This window comes from Callorhinchus milii, unplaced genomic scaffold, assembly GCF_018977255.1.
Source record: "Callorhinchus milii isolate IMCB2004 unplaced genomic scaffold, IMCB_Cmil_1.0 Scaffold4, whole genome shotgun sequence".
Taxonomy (NCBI): domain Eukaryota; kingdom Metazoa; phylum Chordata; class Chondrichthyes; order Chimaeriformes; family Callorhinchidae; genus Callorhinchus; species Callorhinchus milii.
In genome coordinates, this window is record NW_024704745.1 from 17,690,771 (window position 1) to 17,712,879 (window position 22,109).

The following is a 22,109-nucleotide window of genomic DNA, read 5'->3' on the forward strand; positions in this document are numbered from 1 at the left end:
AACAAAGCTTTTAGATTTTTTTGAGGACTTATCAAGTAGATTAGATAGGGGGGAATCAGTGGATGTAGTGTATTTAGATTTCCAAAAGGCATTCGATAAGGTGCAGCATAAAAGGTTGATTCACAAGATTAGGGCCCATGGAATTAAAGGCAATATATTAGCATGGCTCGAAGAGTGGCTAACGGGAAGAAAACAAAGAGTAGGGATAAACGGGTCCTTCTCAGATTGGCGGGATGTGACCAGTGGAGTGCCACAAGGATCAGTGCTTGGGCCTCAGCTATTTACAATCTACATCAACGATCTGCCATGGTCCTCCTGTATTCAAAAGTAGGTGTTTCTCTCCGTGTCCGGAAGAAACACGGAGTCCTGTAGCTCAGTGGTTAGAGCACTCGCTTTGCAAGTGAGAGACCTGAGTTCAATTCCAGGCAGAGGGCGAAACCTTGGGCAAGTTTCCTTACTCCACACGCCTAATAATAATCCCTCCAAAATCAAAAACAATAATAAATTGGTCATTTTCAATCTACGACTGTTTGTGGGACATTGCTGTGCGCAATTGGCGTCCGCGTTCGCCCACAAATATACAGTTAATTCACTTTACAGTATATTCTGTGAAGCGCTTTGGGACGTCCTCCCGACGTGAAAAGCGCTATATCAAATGCAAGGATTATTATTATTATTATTAAGAACATTTCTCCAGATTTAATTGGTTGTTCACTTCATGGCTGTTTGTGGGTTATTGTTGCGTGCAATTTGGCTGACGGATTTCGCCCACAAAATACAGTCACTCCACTTTACAGTAAATTCTGTGAAGCACTTTGAGGTGTCGTCTCGACAAGAAAGGCGCTTACAAGCATCATCCGCTGAGAGTGGCAGTGCGTGAGTGGCAGTGTGTGAGTGTGACTGGCAGAGGGTGACTGCCTGGCTGGCAGTGGGTGAGAGTGAGTGGCAGTGGGTGAAGCAGCGTGTGCCCGTCAGCGGGTGTGGGCGAGTGCCTGGCAGTGAGTGTGGGCGACTGCCTGGCAGGCAGCGTGTGCCTGGCAGCGGGTGTGGGCGACTGCCTGGCAGGCAGCGTGTGCCCGGCAGTGGGCGTGGCCTGGGCTGGGCGGGGCGGGGCGGAGGGGGCGGGGCGGGGATTGTGACGCGCTGATTGACGGCAGGAGCAGGGCTGCCCCGCCTCCCGCGCGCCTGGTGTTCAAGATGGCGGTCGCTGCGCTGTGAGCCCCGAGCGTACACTGGCCTCCTACGCGTGTAACAACCAGTGCCGGTGGCCCCGTCCCCCACTGCCGCTCGCCATCATGCCCAACATCGTGCTCTTCAGCGGCAGCTCCCACCAGGACCTCTCGCAGCGCGTGGCCGACCGGCTGGGGCTCGAGCTGGGCAAAGTGGTCACCAAGAAGTTCAGCAACCAGGAGACATGGTGAGTGAGGGAGTGAGTGAGTGACCGTGAGGGACAGTCACCCCGGGGTGGGGGCGGGGGGGAGAGTCACCCCGGGGTGTGGGGGGAGAGTCACCCCTGGGGCGGGGGAGTCACCCATGGGGCGGGGGGGGGGGGCGAGAGTCACCCCTGGGGTGGGGGCGGGGGGGGAGAGTCACGCGGGGGGGGGGAGAGTCACCCCGGGGTGGGGGCGGGGGGGAGAGAGTCACGCGGTGGGGGGGAGAGTCACCCCGGGGGTGGGGGGAGGGTCACCCCGGGGTGGGGGCCGGGGGAGAGTCACCCCGGGGTGGTGGGGGGGGGGAGAGTCACGCGGGGGGGGGGGGAGAGTCACCCCGGGGCCGGGGGGGGAGAGTCACCCCGGGGTGGTGGAGGGGGGGAGAGTCACCCCGGGGTGTGGGGGGAGAGTCACCCCTGGGGCGGGGGAGTCACCCCTGGGGCGGGGGGGGGGGCGAGAGTCACCCCTGGGGCGGGGGCGGGGGGGGGAGGGAGAGTCACCCCGGGGTGGGAGAGTCCCCCCGGGGGGCGGGGGGGGGGGAGTCACCCCGGGGCGGGGGAGTCACCCCTGGGGCGGGGGGGGGGCGAGAGTCACCCCGGGGTGGGGGCGGGGGGGAGGGAGAGTCACCCCGGGGCGGGGGAGTCACCCCTGGGGCGGGGGGGGGGGGGCGAGAGTCACCCCGGGGTGGGGGGGTGGGAGAGTCACCCCGGGGGGGGGGGGGAGTCACCCCGAGGTGGATGGGGGGAGAGACCCTGGAGGGAGATGATGATAATAATAGTCTTTGCATTTGATACAGCGCTTTATCGTATCTTCGAAATGTCTCAAAGCGCTTCACAATACACTGTATAATTTGTGGGTGAAACGCGGGAGCCAATTGCGCACAGCAGTGTCTCCCGACCTGGGGGGGAGAGATAGAAACTGTGGTGAAGGGAAGGGAGAGAGAGGGAGACCCGGGGAGAGAGAGAGGGAGGGGGAGAAAGAGATTGATCCAGTGGGGAGAAGGGTGAGGAAACTAGGGACCATGTAGATTCCAGTGGGGAGAAGGGCCATCAGATAAATGTTAGCTCCAGGACATGGATATTTCTCCCTATGTGTCTATAAATAAATACACAAGTCTATAAATTCCTGTGAGGTGTTTTGAGATACCTCGGCCACACGATGAGGTGTTGTATCAAATGCAAGGATTCTTATTCTTGCATTGCAGGAGTGGCAGAATATAGTTGTGTCCCATTACCATGTGGTGAGTTGGGTATATCAAATCACACCCAACGTTATTACGGGTCAATTGGAAGCATGAGTGCTTCCAGTGGTTGTTGGGACACCTTCAGCACAAGGTGCAAGCCAAACAGCGCCATTAGTGATCCTTTCATGTCTTAGCACCTACCTCTTCTCTGACCTGCTCTTGACACCATTCCTCTGCCCACCCCTTTCTCACCTCACAGTCTCACTGACTCCTCCACATCACCATCTGTGCCTTTCGCAACTATACCCCGAATCTCTTGAACTACCTGCCTCAATTCCTATCCACTTGCTCCCTCTTTATCGTTAATACCCACCTGAAGGCCCATCTCTTTGACCGTGCCTAGGATTCTCCCCTTGACTCGGGGGAGCAGCAACAACAACAAGATTACATTTGTACAGTGCTTTTCACGTTGGGAGGACGTTCCAAGGCGCTGGACAGTGTACAGCATTTCAGACCCGATCTGGGGTCAGGGGGAGATGAGGGGAAGGGGGGGTGACCGATGGCATGGTCGAAGAGGAGGGTTTTGAGACGGGACTTGAAGGAGGCTAAGGAGGGGGCGAGGCGGAGTGATTGGGGGGCAGAATTCCAGAGGTTAGGGGCAGAATGGCTGAGGGCGGGTGCAGGAGCAGGCCAGAGCCGGCTGAGCGGAGGGAGCGGGCGGGTTGGTAGGGGTTTAGGAGGTGACAGAGGTACGGTGGGGTGAGGCCATGGAAGGCTTTGTAGAGGAGGACCAGGATCTTGGAACTGCATCCTCTGAAGGATAGGGAACTAATGGAGTTGGGAGAGATGGGGACACGGAGTTTGGTGCAGGAGAGGACACGGGCTGCAGAGTTCTGGATTATCTGCAGTCTGTAGAGGGAGGAGTAGGGAAGGCCGACAAGCAGGGCGTTTGCATAGTCGAGCCTAGAGGTGATGAAGGCATGAACAAGAGTTTCAGCGGCCTGAGGGGTGAGGTAATGGCAGAGTCGGGCGATGTTACAGAGGTGAGGGAAAGCAGAGCAGGTCATGGCTTGGATGTGGGGAAGAAAAGGCAGTTGAGGGTCGAACAAAATACATCGGCACTCTGAGACAAGTACACAATATAAATGCAAGTTGTTGTTGTTCAACGACTTTGACATCCAATGGGCACCAAGACATTACTGTTTATTGCCCATTGGAGGGAGGGATTGTAAAAGCAGGTTCTATGGATTATAGAGTTCTAATCATGAAGGAAATTTGCTTGATTTCTGTCCCCTCTCAACAGTTAACTTGAAGCTGCCTGAGCTGTTACTAAGTAGCAGAGTATGCAGCCAGTCATTTAAGACTGAAGGGTTTTTTTTTGGTGGAGGATTTTGGAATAATCTACTGACTTCGACTTGGATAAAGTACTTTGCTGATGATTTTGTAACTTTTGTACAAAAGAAGCTTATAACTCTTTTACATGAGTAGACAGCCTACTTAAGTCTGCCAAGTGCGATATGACCTGATCAGTAAAGGTTCCATTCCTTTAAAATTAATTAAGCACAACAAAACTTGGGACACTGCTGTGTGCAATTGGATGTTGCGTTTTGTCCACAAATTATACAGTAACTACACTTTACAGTATATTCTGTGAAGCACTTTGAGACGTCTTGAAGAGATAATAAGGCACTATATCAAATCTAAGGATTATTACGTATTGTATTGGAAAAATTGATTGTGACTAATATAAATGAAAACTGATGCTGAAATAAAAAGATATAAAATGGGCACATTTGAAATGAGTGATCAAAATCTAGAGGAGGAAGAAAGAACTCGCATTTTTATAGTAGTGTCATGTCAAAGTGTCTCAGTGAAAGTACTTCAGATACATTTCAATGTAGTGATTGTTTTTGTAAGATGGATTAATGTATTTGCTCTGAAGCTTATCGCAAACGCTTTCATGGTTATTCCTCTTTGTATAATTGACTTAAGTTTTCTGTAAAAACTATTTGAGTTCATAAGACTTTCTACATACATTAAAAGTGTATTAAAGTTGTAGTTTATACTGCATTGGCAAGTGCGTCGCTGCAGCACTTTGTGAACAGAGACCTGAGTTGGGTTATGTGTCTATTTCTGTGGATCGTGGGTAAATCACTATGTGGCAATGGAGTGTTACTTACTGGCATTTGATTTATACTTCTAGGGATGAAAATGTATTTTCAGCTTTCAGCTTTTTTTTTGGACCTGCGAAATTGAGTGGTGGTACAGTTAGTTACTACAAAATGCACTGATCAATTATACTGCAGCTGATTCAAAGCAAAGCCAGCGCTTGCTGCACTGACAGAAGTCAGTGTTAGCATTATGCTGAGCTGAATCTAACTTTTAAAATATAAGATTAAAGGCCTGTATTTAGAATTAGAGTTATGGTATCGGCATATGTTTTTTGTGCCAAGTTTTGGATTAACTGGACCTTGTGGATGGTGGAACTGGGGCATTCAGTGAGGAGTCAGAGCGGGAATTGACTAAAGCATAGATAAAGGTTTTGGTGGCATTTGGTAAGAAGTGGCGCAGGGGGCTGGCAATGTAGCGGAGGTCAAGGAAAGTAGCTATGGTCAAGGGTTGAAAATGACTTAGGAACGATTGCTAAGGATCAATGTCAAAAGTTGCGTACTGTTTTGATGAGTTTGAGGGATAGGCCAGAGAGGAGCCGTAACGCCCCAAATATCCATTTATCTCGCTTTAAACATCTTAATTGATTCTGCATCTCTAGCAGTACACAAGTATGTCGAAGAAACTTTCCTGACTTTTTTTCTAACGCTGTTAGCACAAATTTTATGATTCTGTCCCTTAGTGTCAGAGCCTTCTGTTAGAGGGAAGTGTCTACTTTGTATCAAGTTTGTCAATCCCTTCATTATTTAAATGATTTTCTATCCATTTTCTAAGTTTTAGTTATTGTGAAAATGCTGGAAAGATGTATGGCATCTTGGTTAAAACAATAGGAAAAATATTATAGTATAGTTACATATTATATTATTATCCTAATCCTTGCACTTGGTTTAGCACCTGTCATGTCTGGAGGATATTTAAAGCGCTGCACGGGATTTATGTAAAGTATAATGGCTGTATTTTGTTGGCCAACGCAGCAGCACATTTGCATGTAGCAATGTCCCACAAATAATCATAAAGTAAATGACCAATTTTATTTGGGGGGCAAACTCCCTTCTCTTTTGAATTGAAGCTCAGTTATTAGCACTCTCATCTCCTTATCAGAAAGTTGTGGGTTCAAGTCCCATATCGGTACTTGGAACTCGTATAGTCTAAGCTGACACTCCAATGCAGTGCTGGGGATATGTAGCATTGTCGGATGTGCCATCCTTTGGATGAAACGTAAAGCGGAGAGATGTTCAGATGGTGAGGTTGTGGTCTTTTTGTTTTTTAAAAAAATACTAAGAAAGTTAACGGTGACCTGATGTAAGTCTGCTGTCGGGACACTATTAAATGATCTTGACTGTACCAAAATGTAGCACTCATTCCTCGTTTTGAGACATGAAATCCTATAGTTTAAAAATAATGCAAGTCTTTTTCAGCTACTTTTAATGCTGTGCTCTGTATTCCTGAATGTCCTTACTTCTGAAGTACTGTACATTCTCATACAGCAGTGAATAGCCTTCTTGTATTCTCATAATACTCTTATCGCTCCTGAATGGCTCAATTGACTGTCTTTCACTTTCTGAAGCAGTCTGCTGTATTCTCGTGATCCTTGCCTAAATGTGTGTCATTTTTCTTAGAAGTAGATGAGAATCTATGAGTTCTATGAACTCTTGGTAACGCCCATTTTTTTTTTCAGTTCTCTTGACCATCCAATGGCTGGCTGATGCATTGAACATTTAAAATTCATTGGGGAATATTAGATTATCGGTAGATAAGCATGGCATTTAAGTGCTGATTATGAAGATTACCGATTTTCAATTAAACATGAATTACAGGAGTTCTGTCCTACCATGTTTTTTGGGGAAAAAAATTATTTGTGGTTTCCAATGTCATTGAAGTATGCCATAATCTTCAAAGTATATTCTTGTATCTACTATCAGCACATAAACGACACTGTTGCAGAATTGTACAATTGGGACATTTTGGAATATGGATTGTCAATAGATAACTTCTTATTAATGTAACATGCATTTTGAAATGCAACAACGGTTAAGATTAGTTTTAATGCCTCATTCAAAATGTAGTCTCAATTGGTTCTGTTCTTGCCTCTGAGTCAAAAGGTTGTAGGTTCAAGCCCCACATTTTGACTTTGAACTCATAATTTAGCTTCACACCATTCATTTCATTGCTGAGGGAGCACTGTATTGTGGCTCTACACTATTCTCCTAGTGTCCTGGCCAACAATTTCCCAAATAAAATTGGTCATTTGTGTCATGGAACAAATGCATATCTAGCATATCTATAACCTTGAATGATGGCTTGAAGCTATAAGACTTTTGTTTAATGAAAAAGCTCTTTGTATTCAAATTTCATTATTCTACTTTGGTGCAAATAATTTTTCCAAGAGTATTGACTCGACTGAAGGTTTTTGTTTCTTTTGCAGTGTGGAAATTGGAGAAAGTGTGAGAGGTGAAGATGTATACATCATCCAGAGCGGCTGTGGTGAAATCAACGATAATTTGATGGAGTTATTGATCATGATCAATGCCTGCAAGTTTGCATCAGCATCTCGAGTCACAGCAGTTATTCCCTGTTTTCCTTATGCAAGACAAGACAAGAAGGATAAGGTACCAATTGGATTGATTTTGTGCTTTCTTTCCCTTTGGGTGATGGGAGAAATCTTTTTTCCCTAACTGCTGAGAAGGTAGTTTCTGCAATATACAGTCAGTTCCTATTATAATGGTGGTTTTGGTCTGTAAAATCAGTCTTGCAATATAACTGTGTTATAAAAATAGCTGTCGGACAGCACCTCTGTTTGTCAGATTGCTGCTGATGTCACAAAACTGCACTGCGTATGAAGCCAGCAAATTACATCAGAGTATTTATTTCCAGCAGTTGCTGGAGGCTTTCTATCTGTCAGATGCTAGAAATTTACAGAACTTCCAGTATGTGGTATAAGGTCCACAGTACAACCGCACAGTCCCATGGTGTACCAAAGTGTGGTGTAACTGGGCCTGATTGCTTTTCCATTTCCATATTTTTGTAGTGTTTAGGTTTCCAGGAACCAATTCGATTTTGCAATTGAGAGTAATTCTGAAAAAACAGACACTTGAACCATTTGTATAAATGCTGTTTTGTGTTTTGTTCATACTTACCAGAGCATAATCATATCTAGAAATTCTCGACAGTTAATATTCAGTGTATGTAAAAGAAAAAAGGTTAGATCATGACAGACTGAGTAATGAAAGCAAATGACTGTGAAATCATGTAAGCATGGTTATCGCTAGGAAGCAATTAGGAATGAGCTTCGTGCACAAGTTGAACAAGAATGCTAAATGAATACTGCAGGATGTTAAAAGGGTAAAAAGCAGATTACATACAATAAATCTCAGGGTCTAATGACCAAAGCAAATGTAATATATTTCCCTCTAGCTACAGAGATGCGGATGGGAATACTTTGGTAACTTGTGTTCCCATTTGCAGCATTATTTAGGGAGAAATATCTATACTAACTACGTTGGGGACTAACTACGTTGTAAGTGTGAAAATAATTTGGTTATCTCCTGAAATACATTTCAGTGGTTTCAATACCTACATTGTTCTCCCACCCTCGCTCACCTCCACTGGCTTCCCATCCCCAGAGGATCGAATTCAAGATGCTCATCCTCACCTACAAGGCCATTCACGGCCTCGCTCCCTCCTACCTCTCTGACCTACTATCCCCCTACCTACCTGCCCGTACCCTCCGTTCCTCTGGCTCCGGTCTGCTCCACATCCCCCGCCCTAACCGCCCTGCCATCGGTGGCCGGGCCTTCAGCCTCTCAGCCCCCAGGCTCTGGAACTCTATCCCCCAGTGCCTTCGCCGCCTCCTCCCTTTCCTCCTTCAAGGCCGGTCTCAAGACCTTTCTCTTTGACTGTGCCTTCAGCTCCTCTCTCGACTCTCTACCCCCTCTTCGCTCCCTTCTCTCCCCTCACCCTGACCATTTCCCCCTTGCTCGGGTCCTGACCCAACTGTCCAGTGCCTTGGAATGTCCTCTCAATGTGAAAGGCGCTCTATAAATGAAATCTTGTTGTTGTGGGGGCAGTTGTGCATTTCGATAATATGAATTACTATTTCTGAATTTTCCTGGTTCCAATCTTGTCTGTCCCAACATCTTCACTATTGTCTCCTCTAATGGGTTTCTCTTTTTCTTCTTATGCACGATCATGCGAGGTGTTCCTTCGATCTGTTTCCTTATTCCTCTTTTATCTACAAACTTCCTTCTTGGTCACATTCATGTAGATAACACCCAACTGTACCCTTGACTTCAAGACTGCTGGTGGTCCTGACAGATTGCCTGTCAGTTATCAACATTTATCAGCTCATGACATATTTACCTGATGTACCAAAGTGGTTTCTGTCATCAGATCATTAATGGGCTGGTATATTTTACCAGTACTTCAAGTCATGCTTTACATTTTTAATCCATCCTGTACCCCCATTCTCTTTCGAAGACATTTTTTATCTTGTTTTTTCCTGCACTATCCTCAACCCATCTAGTCCCTCTATTCCTGGTATGAAAGACATGACAGCCTGTTATGGGCTGTTCTATAAATTTCCTTGAAAATTTGATCAGAGTAGATAAAGAGCAATATGCTGCTCCCTACTTAATTCAGAATACATGTAACAATATCTCCCCATTTACAATACCTTGGATGTCTGGGAACCTGCTTGGTTTATACTACATCTATACTACATACAGTCAATTCACTTTACAGTGTGTTCTGTGAAGCGCTTTGGGACGTCCACCTGACGTGAAAAGCGCTATATCAAATGCAAGGATTATTATTATTATTATTACATCTGATGTTTTTTACATCATATCTCTTTGACCTACTACAGACAACATTTTTTTGAAGTTTGGGGATTGTGTGCCGTGAAGATCATGTGGTTCAATACAGAGTGAAATAAAAGGCTGACTACGGTATTGCTTTTTTACACATTGGATAAAATTAAAGTAAATAAAATTTGTCATTCACTTAATGATTGGCTGTGGAACATTGTGTTCAACATTGTGGCTGCAGTGTTCACCTACAAAATAGTCATTACAGTTTACATTAAAACCGGTGTAGCAATTTGAGATATTCTCCCAACATGACCAGCGCTGTATTAAATGCAAAGGTGATTATTATTGTAGCATCAGACTGTCATGTATGTCCTTTATTATATATATGGGCATCATTTGTGGACATGTTTCAATTTCTAGACTCTTCATTGTTGCTATATTTGAAGTTGCTTGAAATGCTATTGTAAGTGTACTCTTACTCGGCCTCATGTGTGTGCTTACAAAATACCTGTAGAGAACCTTTGATAAAGTGGCTCATATTCTTATCAGTGGCACTTTATAGATTGGGGCCCACAAAACATCGACAACGTATTAAAGGAATATCCACTGATTGGTCATTTTCACTTCCTTCTGCTACAAGGAGAGTCTAGAAATTCACCAACATATTTTTAAATGATCTACCTATAATACACCAGTTAAAATTATGGATATGTACGTACGCATTACATACCGATAATTTTAAGAAAAGTGAGAGATTGTTCTGAATAAAATTTCACTCATATCACTATTAAAGTATAAATGGTAACTTTTTTACGGTATATAATAATAATCCTTGCATTTGATATAGCGCTTTTCACGTCTTCTAGACGTCCCAAAGTGCTTCACAGAATATACTGTGAAGTGAATTGACTGTATATTTGTGGGCGAACGCGGCAGCCAATTGCGCACAGCAATGTCCCACAAACAGTCGTAGATTGATAATGACCAATTTATTATTGTTTTTTTGTTTTGGAGGGATTATTATTAGGCGTGTGGAGTAAGGAAACTTGCCTTACATATAACTGATGTTCGGGGATGTATAATAGTACTTTACAACTGAGAGTTTGGAACAAAATTTGGACCCACACAAAACAGAACTTACCTTGTTTGTAGTTAAGAATTGACCATCTTCAGTTTAACAGATAACAAAACTGACCTTGCTTTGTATTGTAAATGTTCAATTACCTTTTTTTACTTCAAGAAGTGGTTGGGGTTCAGACCTTGTCAGACTTGTTCGTGGATTTAATGTCTGGCAACTCTTAATTGAAATCTCAGTTGCAGCAGTCAGTCAGTTGGATGGTTTACAAAATTTTGAAGGAATTTATTCCAATGCAATTTTACTATACATATACTATATACCATACATTAGATTATTTTCTGTTCATTGTTGCCTTCAGAACTTAGAGATTGGTCTGAAAGTAATGTCATTTTGAATTGACCAACAATTGGACATCATTTCTGTTTTATCTCATTGTATTCCCGGTGATCCTGTTTCATTAGCAAACATTGGAATTTTTGCAATCTTCTGGTTGACATAGGTCACTTAGTGCAAGAATGTACAGCCCGAATTGTCTTAATTTAATTGCTAAACTGGCACAACTCAAGCCTCTCATTCAATTAATATATCTTTGGAAAAAATTGAAGTATACTGGCAACTGTTATTCATCACGAGACATTGTCAGAGATGGCTGATACTCAAGTTTTGCTTTACTTGTACTTCAGCAGCACGGTGGATCTGGTTTGTATCCAATCAGACATCGGATCAATTCTAAATGGAAAAGCTTTTTGAAATAGTCTACTTCAAAAATGAAGTGCTAAGTTTTTGTTTTATACTAGTTAATGAGTGCAGGTCATCTTGAATAATCAAAGGTGTTAAGAAAAAAAATGAATTAAGTGATGAAATTAACTGTCCACGGATGATTTCCTGCTTCGGTATTGTGATTTGATATTAAATCTGTCTCACATTATTGCCACCACTTTGTTCACTTGTGTAATTGTCTACCATTACGATTAGAGACTGGGACCAAATTGGAAACCCATCAGGGGGAAGGAATTATTACTGTCCTTTTCTTTTGATTGAGCCATCCAGAAAGATAATTTTCTATATCAGAACAAATCAATTCACATCTCAACCCTGTTGTGCAATACCAATAGCTTCTGTTTAGATTTTCCTCTTTTGCTAACCTGCTGTGTGCAACATTTGAGAGTCCTCCTGACATGATGTGCTGAGTGCCAGCCACCTGTGTAAAGTGCTTTAAGTTGTCCTCTTGAGGTGAAAAATTGTACATAAATGTGGTATTGTAATTAACCAGAGAAAGCTTTGGGTCCTACATTTATAAAGATAAGGATTCCTTAATTGTAGCCCTGTATTTCATGGAAGACTACTAACATAGTACAGCATTTTGAGAAAAATACCCAGAAAACAAGTGTTTCTAGGTACAAAGGATTGAAAAGGATTTCCACTGATCATTCCCATTTGGGTAATCTTGACATAATTGCTTGGTTGAACAGCATGTACACTGGGAGACGAAATAATATGTCTGAAATTCCTATAATTGCTTGACAGAATAGAAGAGTGCTTTTAACTGAGTTGAACTAGCTATTTGACTGAAATCTGCTTTGTTCTAGAGTCGTGCCCCAATCTCAGCCAAGCTGGTGGCCAATATGTTGTCAGTTGCTGGAGCTGATCACATCATCACCATGGATTTACACGCCTCTCAGATACAGGTTAGTGAAAACACCACTCTTTTCAGCAAAATATCAGATCTTTTAAAGTGTATTAACCATAGTAATTGTATTTTGCGCAGGTGCACTTGAATTTCACAGGGTCTAATGTGTGCAACCTGAATAACCATGTATTGTTTTATTTTAATTGCACATTCTGTTTACTTTACACAGCCACCAGAAAACTACAAGGATTGTTCCACAAAATGTGTTTACATTCTTTGGACTGAATTATAATGTTAAGAAGTTCCTTAAAGGAATACTCGAGGGGCGCTGACCTCAGATGCTAAATTAAAATTAAATCTATTTCTTTATAATATGTTGCCCTTTCAGAAGATTACTCCACTCCAACTAATTGCCTTCTCTGGAAATTGTATCCACTGTGCTGAGAGAACAGTGTAGTAAGATTTTATTTTAGTGTTGAGTCTGGCGATCAGGGACTCAGCATCAGTGCTCTCACATAATTCTGCACCATTTTAGTGCATTGTAGTTCATCGAAATTCAGTGTAGAATGACTCCAAGTGTGCTACAGTTCCAGATATGTTTCTGTGAGTGAAAGAAACTTGCTGCAGGGCTAAGTGTAAATTTGTCCTACTTAAATTATATGGCGCTCATAGAAAATTGGGCTCAGCTTCTCAAATCTATCATTTTGGTTTTATTTGAGAGCCTTCTGTAGAGTATTCCTTTAACGAATATCCTCTATGGGAATTGTTTGAATCTTGTATTCAAAACAGCAGAAGAAAAAGATGGAGTCATTGGATTGAGCTTTTCAGCTTTGACCATGAACTGAATGATGTGTAAGTTTTATAGTTGTAAGGAGAAAGGACTTCACATTTAATGTTTGTAACCCATCTTGCAAAACTCACACTCTAGCTTTACAATATTCTACTTAGGTATAAGTTTTGCTTGGCAGTTCAAGGATGTATTCAGATTTTCGGTATTTAATGGCGATCGGATGCAGCTAACCTGGAGTAACCTGCTAAAAGAGTAGCATACTGCAAAAAAATAGTCTGAAAAGCAAACCTTCTGGAATGGATGAGATGAGCTGTTTCATTACATGTACTTGCTGAGTTGTTACATCTGTGAGATATATTTTCATGTAGCTTTTGAATCACTGTATGATGGGTCAAGTAAAAAGTATACACCTGTCTACATTTTTAATGTTTTTATAGTTAGTGATTTAACATTTCATTTGATTTATTGAGCTGGAACCAAACTCCACAGTTTATCAGGGTTCAAATTCCAATGATCAGCCATCTAAAGTTGGCGCTGGTATTTGGAACACAATAAATATTTTGTTATAGAGACTGTTTAGAATTAATGTTTACAAGATGGGCATTTTGTCATTTGACATATTTATCTCCCAGTGGTAAATTAGAATTTATGGTGTGGAGCATTATGTGCACAGCCGAGTTATGACCGAGTTTTCAGAAATTCACTTCAGTTTAGAATACAGCAGAGTTGGTCGTTAAAAAGCACTCCAGTTATTTTGTTGTTGTGCTTTATTGTTAGGGTTTCTTTGATATTCCTGTCGACAACCTATATGCAGAACCAGCAGTACTGCAGTGGGTGAAGGAGAACATTATAGATTGGAAAGATTGTATAATTGTCTCACCAGATGCTGGAGGAGCTAAAAGGTGAGCAAATGCTCAAACTGCTTTGGTGTCAATACGTATATATAGACCACCTTAGTTTTTTCAAGTTCAGTGACTTCAATTTTGCAAATGTCAGTAATAATACATCCAAGTAACTTCTTGAAAGTATAACAGGAGCTTCAATGTTCTGAACCCACTTTTTGATATAAGCTTTGGTTTCCCCAAAATTGATACCCAAAATATACTTGGATGTAATGGAGGATTGGTATTTTGGATTTCTTTGATTGTCAAAGGAAAAATTTAATTTGCTGCTTAATATACATATTTCAGATCTTTGGAGACTCAAAGGTTGAAATGTAAATAAAAACGTTTTGGTCTTGACACATGTGGAAACCCATCACCATGCTTAAGAGTATCCAAACTAAACTGAGAATTCCATGCATCCCACCTAGATAAATGTAAAATGAGCCATCTTATTCCTGTTGAATGTATTATGTTTAGCCATCATGTTATAGAATGTGGTGGCTGATGTATCATAATGCTATGTGCTGTGCTTTCATCTTTAGGGTGACATCAATTGCTGATCGTCTCAATGTTGAATTTGCTTTGATCCATAAAGAAAGAAAAAAGGCAAATGAGGTAGATCGAATGGTACTTGTTGGGGATGTGAAAGACAGAGTAGCCATTCTTGTGGATGACATGGCAGACACCTGTGGAACAATATGTCATGCTGCTGACAAGTAAGTAAATGACATCAAGTCCTGAACGAGAGCCAGCTTCCACCAGCTCAATGTTGGCAAGACCGAGGCCCTCCTGCTTTGCTCCCAGCAGCTCCTCCTCACCTCAGCTGGTGACACTATCACCAGTCATGGCTGCGCTTTTCACCTCACCGATCCAATCCAAAACCTTGGTGTCCTTTTCGACCCTCAGCTATCCTTCAAACCCCGTATTCGTGCCGTGACCCATTCCGCCTTTCCACCCCTTCGCAACATTGCCCCCCCTCCACTGCTACCTCTCACTGCAGGCCGTCGAACCCCTGATCCACAATTTCACTAAGTCCCGGCTTGACTATGTCAACTGCCTGCTCACTGGACTCTTCCCTCCACAAGGTGCAGATTATTCAGAACTCTGCAGCTCGTGTCCTCTTCCACACCAGGCTCCAGGAACCTATCACCCCCATTCTTATCCGGCTTCACTGGCTCCCCATTCCTTAGAGAATTGAGTACAAAACCCTTGTTCTCACCCTCAAGGCCCTCCATCTTGCTCCACCCTACCTCTCCGACCTTGTAACCCCATATCAGCCTGTCCCTTACCTCCGCTCGGTGGACACCGGCCTGCTTCGGGTCCCCCGCACTTCCCGCTTTACCATTGACGGTCGGGCTTTTAGCATCTCTGCCCCCACACTCTGGAACTCTATCCAGCAATCCCTCCACCTCACCTCCTCTCTTGCCTCCTTCTGAAGACCTTCCTCTTCGACCGTGCCTTCGGCCACGCTCCCACCCCTGCCCCTCTCCCCTTCTGACCCTGACTCCCAGCTCGGATCCAAACCCCTGATAGTCCAGCGCCTTGGGACGTCTTTCTGACACGATGGGTGCTATATAAATGTAATTTGTTGTTGTAAATATCAAAGAAAGTTGGATCAGTAGCAATTGCACAAATGCAAATTCTTTTATTGCTTGTCTTTATCAACAAGCTTATTTAAAAGGCAACACATTTGAACAGATAATCTATGGTGCTCTATTGTGTAGTTGGATGCATGTTGTGTTAGGAAGGAGTCTAGCTTACCACCTACACTTAAAGTTTTTTCACCCAGAGAACTTGAGTGATCCATGGCAACCATCACTCAAACCATTACAGTGCAAGTAACTGGTTTTGAAATACTTTTCATAATTGGCTGCCTTACCAGTTCTAGGTCTCTCGCTGGTTCTTGGTGAGGACACCTCCACAGGAATGCATTTTCCTGGTCCCCTTCCCCTTTGTCCCATTGCCTCAACTTCATTTTCTCCAAAAGAGATTTTCCTCTCGTTCTCGCATGGTCCCCCGTGGTGTACCTCCTGGCTACGTTCTCAGGCCCCTTTTTGCCTTATGTGCTTTTCCCTTTATGAAGTGACCCACAGACATAGGGTAAATTTCCATGTATATGCTGATGACACCCAAATCTACCTTTTTGTTCCACTCTTGATTCCAGGTCCATTGATGTTTTGACCGCCTGACTCAACTTCCTTCAGCTTAAAGTCAACAAAACAGAAGCCATCCTACACAGCTCCCATCAATACTTCCTTGCTTTTGCCTCTGATTACCTCAGCCATCCCAGTTACAGTCTCCATCTCACTCAGCTGTCTTGGGTTTCTCTTTGACCCTCAACTTTCCTTCCTTGCATTCTTCCCTGCGTGCAATTGGCTGCTGCGTTTCGCCTACACAATATACAATCAGTTCACTTTACAGTATATTCTGTGAAGCGCTTTGAGACGTCTCGCAGGCGTGAATCAGGCTCTATATCAAAAAATGCAAGAATTGCATCTAGTCCCTGACCAAGATCATTTTTCTGGATCTTTTGTCACCTAGAATCACGTTGTCTACCACGCACAGGGTGACCAGAACCCTTGTCCACATTCATTGCCTTCAGACTTGACTTCTCCAGCTTTAACTTCCACAAGCTCCTGCTCATCCAAAATATGGCTGTTTGCACCCTTAGCTTTGCGAGTCCATCCACGCTAGGTTGTTGGCTCCCAGTGGATTGACTTCAAGATCCTCCCTCTCGTCTACCAATTCCAACAGTTCCTCACCCCTCTCTACCTCTGTGACTTTCTCTAGCCTCGCTCTCCTGGTTAGCCCATTCACGCTGCAAACTCTGACCTGCTGCACATTCCTCACCCTCTCCGCCCTAATATTAGCAGCCAGGTCTAGCTACTATGCCCCTAATCCCTGGAAGTCCCTTCCTAAATCTCTCAGCCATACCCCTGTTCTACCTGTCTTTAAAAGCCTCCTGAAAACCTACCTTTCTGCCTTGCTTATGTTCCCCCTCTCTCTCACCGACCCTCCCTGCTCGGTCTGACACCCTCTTTGTGAAAAGCTTCAAATGTTACCTTGTGTGAAAGTCACTATGTAAATGCAAGTTAGTTTGTCTATAACTTTTACTCCCATCTATCTCTCTCTATAACCTTTCAGAATAAATCACTGTTCAGTGCTCCAGGCCTCAAATACATGCATGCATAATTAAATATTTCAGCTCGTTACTACAGTTCTGCTACCTTAGCCTCATTGCAGTTTAGTGGACATGCAGTTTTCTAGTAAAATTTCTGTTGTGCGGATTGTGCAGAGCTTCTCTGCTAATGGCCAACTCATATTTTACAATCTTAACCACTTTTGTATCTTTCAGGTTGATCTCTGCTGGCTCTACCAGAGTTTATGCTATTCTTACTCACGGAATCTTCTCCGGGCCTGCTATTTCCCGAATAAACAGTGCTGGTTTTGAAGCTGTTGTTGTAACAAACACCATTCCACAGGAAGAAAAAATGAAGTATTGTCAAAAGATTAAGGTGAAAAACTATCCAAATTTTCAAAGATTGAGAAATGCGTTCAGTAATACACAATCCCTAACTGGTTTGTTTTTCCTACCTTTTCAGGTCATTGATATATCTATGATCCTTGCTGAGGCAATACGAAGAACCCATAATGGTGAATCCGTGTCCTATTTGTTTAGCCATGTTCCATTGTAAGGCATTCAAATTTAGCTTTGCTACATTGCTCTGAACTAAAATGCTGCTGGGCTACATTGCTGGAAAAGTAGTCATTTCTTACTGTTTAAGCAGATTTAGCTTAGGAGTTTTATTTTGTATCAAACTGCACAAAATGGCATTCATAATGGTACAAATTGAAGTTGATCGCATGACAACTATCCATTTTTATAATAATAATCCTTGCATTTGATATAGCCCTTTCACGTCGGGAGGACGTCCCAAAGCACTTCACAGAACACACTAAAGTGAATTGACTGTATATTTGTGGGCAAACGCGGCAGGCAATTGCGCACAGCAATGTCCCACAAACAGTCGTAGATTGAAAATGACCAATTTTTATTATTGGTTTTGGAGGGATTATTATTAGGCTCTGTGTGGAGTAAGGAAACTTACCCAAGGTTTCCCCCTCCTGGAATTGAACTCAGGTCTCTCGCTTGCAAAGCGAGTGCTCTAACCACTGAGCTACAGGACTTTAGGGGCTTTATGGACTGCATTTTATTTCTCGCTTCATTTTCATATCCAGAATGAAAAAAGAAGCGTAGAAAAGGCTGCAGAGTTCTACAGTAAAACTCACATAAGCCAATGGGAACATAACATTTAGTATGAGTTGTGTGAAACCTGAATTACAGGCAAACTAGAAGTTATAAAATTTACAAAATCTGATTTAATCAATAATATACACTCCACATGCTTAATTCAATGCAACAGTAAGTGCGAATGCGGTACTTTGTCACAGCAGCTAGTAAATGTGAATGCAGTGACAGGTCAAGGCTACGTTTGCTGTGATTTAATACGTCTTGACAACAACAACACAAGTTACATTTATATAGCGCCCCTCACAGAGGGTAGCGCCTCAGTGCGTTTGGACCCGTCGCCGCATGCGTATTTAGCAAGCATTGGAATCGCATTGAATAGCGGGAAATTAAGTTCTTCTGCGCACCTGGTAATGGGTCAGGTTTACGTTTTCTGCGATTCAGTGCAACCAGCTGTTAAGTGCGCATGCGTTGACGGGTCAGGATGTCATTTCTTGCCATTCAATGCAGCCGGTATGAGCAGGAGTAATGGAGGGTAGGGGAGTGGTGTTACAAGTTCGGAGTTGATTTTATAAAATTTGACGAGTGTAAAGAACCCTTAAGTGGTTTTGATAGGAAACTGAATGAGACTCGGATGCATGTGCAACTTAGGCGATTATACGATTGATAAAGAACTTTGCGAGTTTTACTGTATTTGCTTTTTGTATTTTTTAGAAATGTAAGCTTTTGAGAAGTGAATTTCTATGAATTTGTTACTGCTTTTTTTTAAACGCACCAAAAGCACAAGACCCAATAAAGGGTTGTGTTAATTCTTTTTTATGGAAAATAAACTGAAATGTTTGTAGTTTTTTTTCTGTTAGAGATGCAAAATTAAAACTGCAGCACTAGTTACTGAATATTCAGCCAACATTCCATAGATGTTATAAGTCATCATACACACAAAGTATGGTCGGATGACTTGCTGCTGCTGCTGGGAATGTGCATTTCTCATCAGTGGTGAAAAACGGGTCAGTACTGGAATTAGGTTGTGAAACTGAATTCTAGTGCATGTACAAATGAAATATTCTGTGAAAGTTTGATGTACACCAATGTGCGGAGCATTGACGACTGATTTTAAATAAAATGTTTTCTCTGCGGGAAAAGTCTGCTGCTCACATTTTTCACTTTTATTAGGGAAGTGTACTGTTTTTACACCATTAACAAGCAAAGTTGTTAAAAGCCAACAGTTTCCCCTCTGGAAATTGAAAGTACAGATTCTTTTATAGTACAGGTAAGTTGCGCTGCGTTTTCAAAAAGTCTGAAAGAGTGCTCCAAAACTGACAGATCGCTCACGAATCCTCTCAGGCAAAGGAAACATTCATCATAATTCTCCTTTATGGTTGGTTATAGAGGAGCATGAATTGTGAGTTGCCTTCATAATGGAGGTTCCCATATAGATAGATATAGCAAAGTTGAACTTTACATTCAAAATGTCGTCCTAAAGCAAGTCATTTTATTGCAGCGCCTTTTTTGTCAGAGAGTACAGGATGCAATTCCAGGTGAAAAGGATCTGCAAAATATGGATTCTGCGTCAAGTAGAGATAACTGTGGATTTGTTTGACACGAGAAGAATAAGAACGTTTGCTGTGCCCGATAACTATTGCTGGAAATATGACCATAATTTGAGGTACTAAAGGCATTTAGTGTGAAACTAAATCTCACAAAGTTAACACTGAATGCGTTGTGAAATACTAAACGTGCTGCGCCCCTTCCTAGTGTCCTAGGTCTCGCTCATAACGTCATGACTTTTGTGGAAACTTGACAGCAACAACTTGCATTTATATAACACCATTTTGCATGATAGCGTCTCAATGCTGCACACGTGGCAGGGTTGGACGCAGAGCAAGGGAGATGGGTAAGTTGATATAAAGCAGAATTTGCATCCGTCTTTGCCTACGAAAGCAGTCCTGATATTTAGCTGTAATAACTTGTGCATTGTTTTCAAATGTTTTGACATAATAATAAATAATAATAATCCTTGCATTTGATATAGTGCTTTTCACGTCTTCCAGGCATCTCAAAGGGCTTCACAAAATATACTGTAAAATGAATTGATTATATTTGTGGGCGAAACGCAGCAGCCATTTGCACACAGCAGTGTCCCACAAACAGTCGTGAATTGAAGTGACCAATTATTATATTTTTAAAGGAATTATTTATTACCGACAGAAAAGCGATCTGCCAATTGACTAACAACCGGGTTCCTACTTACTGCTAGATAACAGTGGAAGTATCTGTCCACCTCTCTTAAACAATAGAATAACTAGAACACACATTGAATCTGGCTCCAACGTTTCTTTTAGCATATGCTGCAGTAAAGAATAACCATGGCTTCAGGCTTGAGTGCAAAACAATTTTTTTCTAAAAAAAAAATCATTCATCTGGAGATGAGCCCGTCCACATATGCATACAAGATTTGTCTTCCCATGTGTACAATTTGTGTCTTTTCTGCATATGTTTCTGCATATTTTGTGCAGCTGGTGGAATTTTCATTCAAAGACTAAAGGCGTATCCATGGGACATTGGTTTTTATTGAGGTCAGAAGATGCCCATATAGTAATTTAATTATTCTGCTCAATTTCAACATAACTGCATCAAATAGTGATATAAATAGCACAGTTCTCAATTCTTAAAAAAAGATTTAATGTAATAATGGCTTGAATCCTCTCCAGTATTTAATACATTTTTTGAAACCTTGTCAGAGTCTTAAGTTTCAAATGTCTACTGTGACAGGTTTAGGGATATTTCAGTGTCATTACAAGCCGACACTCCGTTTTAGAGCTATCAAAAAATGGTAGTTGTAAAGTTACAATAAATAGATTTTGGATTATTTTGCCTGGGTGGGATTGTAGTGCAGTCCCAAGTGCTTTTCCTGAATCAACCGCTCATTCTATCAAATAATTGTCTTGGCAAAATACTATTTTCAGTCATCGAAGATCTCAATTTTGAATTGAGGGCTACTTAGCAACTAGTTCTTGAACATGAAATTACATTTTCTGTAATACTCATGCCATCTATTGGCACTAGCTGGGATACTGCATGGCTATTTATGAAGGGCCGAGTTAAATAGTCGTAAAACCAATTTTTTTATAGAGAAAACCTGGCGGGCGAGACTTTCTCTTTATTGAATAACCAAAGAAAGCTGTCTTGAGACCATGGTAAGAATGTTAGGTTACTGGTTTGTTGGTGTGGTAGATTGAATTCAATAAAACCTATTCACCAGCTCAATTGACGTATTTAAAGATCAAAATAAAACCCAAATAATTTGCCTTCATAAAACATTTTATTTTGCTGTATCTCTCTTAGCTTTGTAACGGATGCTAATACACCTTGTCCAGTGAAAATATAGAACAGTTCTATGAAGAATTGTATTTAAATTCTTCAATTTATCAATTTCACAGAAATATCTAAAACAAATATCCACATTTTGGTGGATTTTCCTAAATTTCACAAAGGAAATATTTTTCACAAATCAACACTATAATCCTTGCATTTGATGTAGCGCTTTTCACGTCTTCTAGACGTCTCAAAGTGCTTCACACAGTATACTGTAAAGTGAATTGACTGTATATTTGTGGGCAAAACTCAGTAGCCAATTGCGCACAGCAGTGTCCCACAAACAGTCGTGTATTGAAGTGATCAATTTATTATTGGGTTTTTTTTTCCTGAGGGAATATTATCAGGCATGTGGAGTAAGGAAACTTGCCCAAGGTTTTGTTCTGCCAGGAATCGAACCCAGTTCTCTCGCTTGCGAGGCGAGTGCTCTGAACACTGAGCTACAGAACTCCACATTAAGATTTTTACTGACAAAACCATTTCCTCATTTACTGGACCAGTCACGAGGGCACC

The 22,109-nt window shown here is 42.2% G+C and overlaps 1 protein-coding gene across 1 annotated transcript; it reads left to right on the plus strand.

The window, feature by feature from the left end:
• Window positions 1-1,140: 1,140 nt before the first annotated feature.
• Window positions 1,141-17,897, plus strand: LOC103177588 (ribose-phosphate pyrophosphokinase 2). The gene is made up of 7 exons (XM_042334326.1): window positions 1,141-1,417; window positions 7,208-7,391; window positions 12,258-12,356; window positions 13,866-13,990; window positions 14,515-14,688; window positions 17,328-17,487; window positions 17,575-17,897. The coding sequence occupies exons 1-7, from the start codon at window positions 1,296-1,298 to the stop codon at window positions 17,665-17,667; spliced, it is 957 nt and encodes a 318-aa protein (XP_042190260.1). The 5' UTR covers window positions 1,141-1,295; the 3' UTR covers window positions 17,668-17,897.
• The last annotated feature ends 4,212 nt before the right edge of the window (window positions 17,898-22,109 follow it).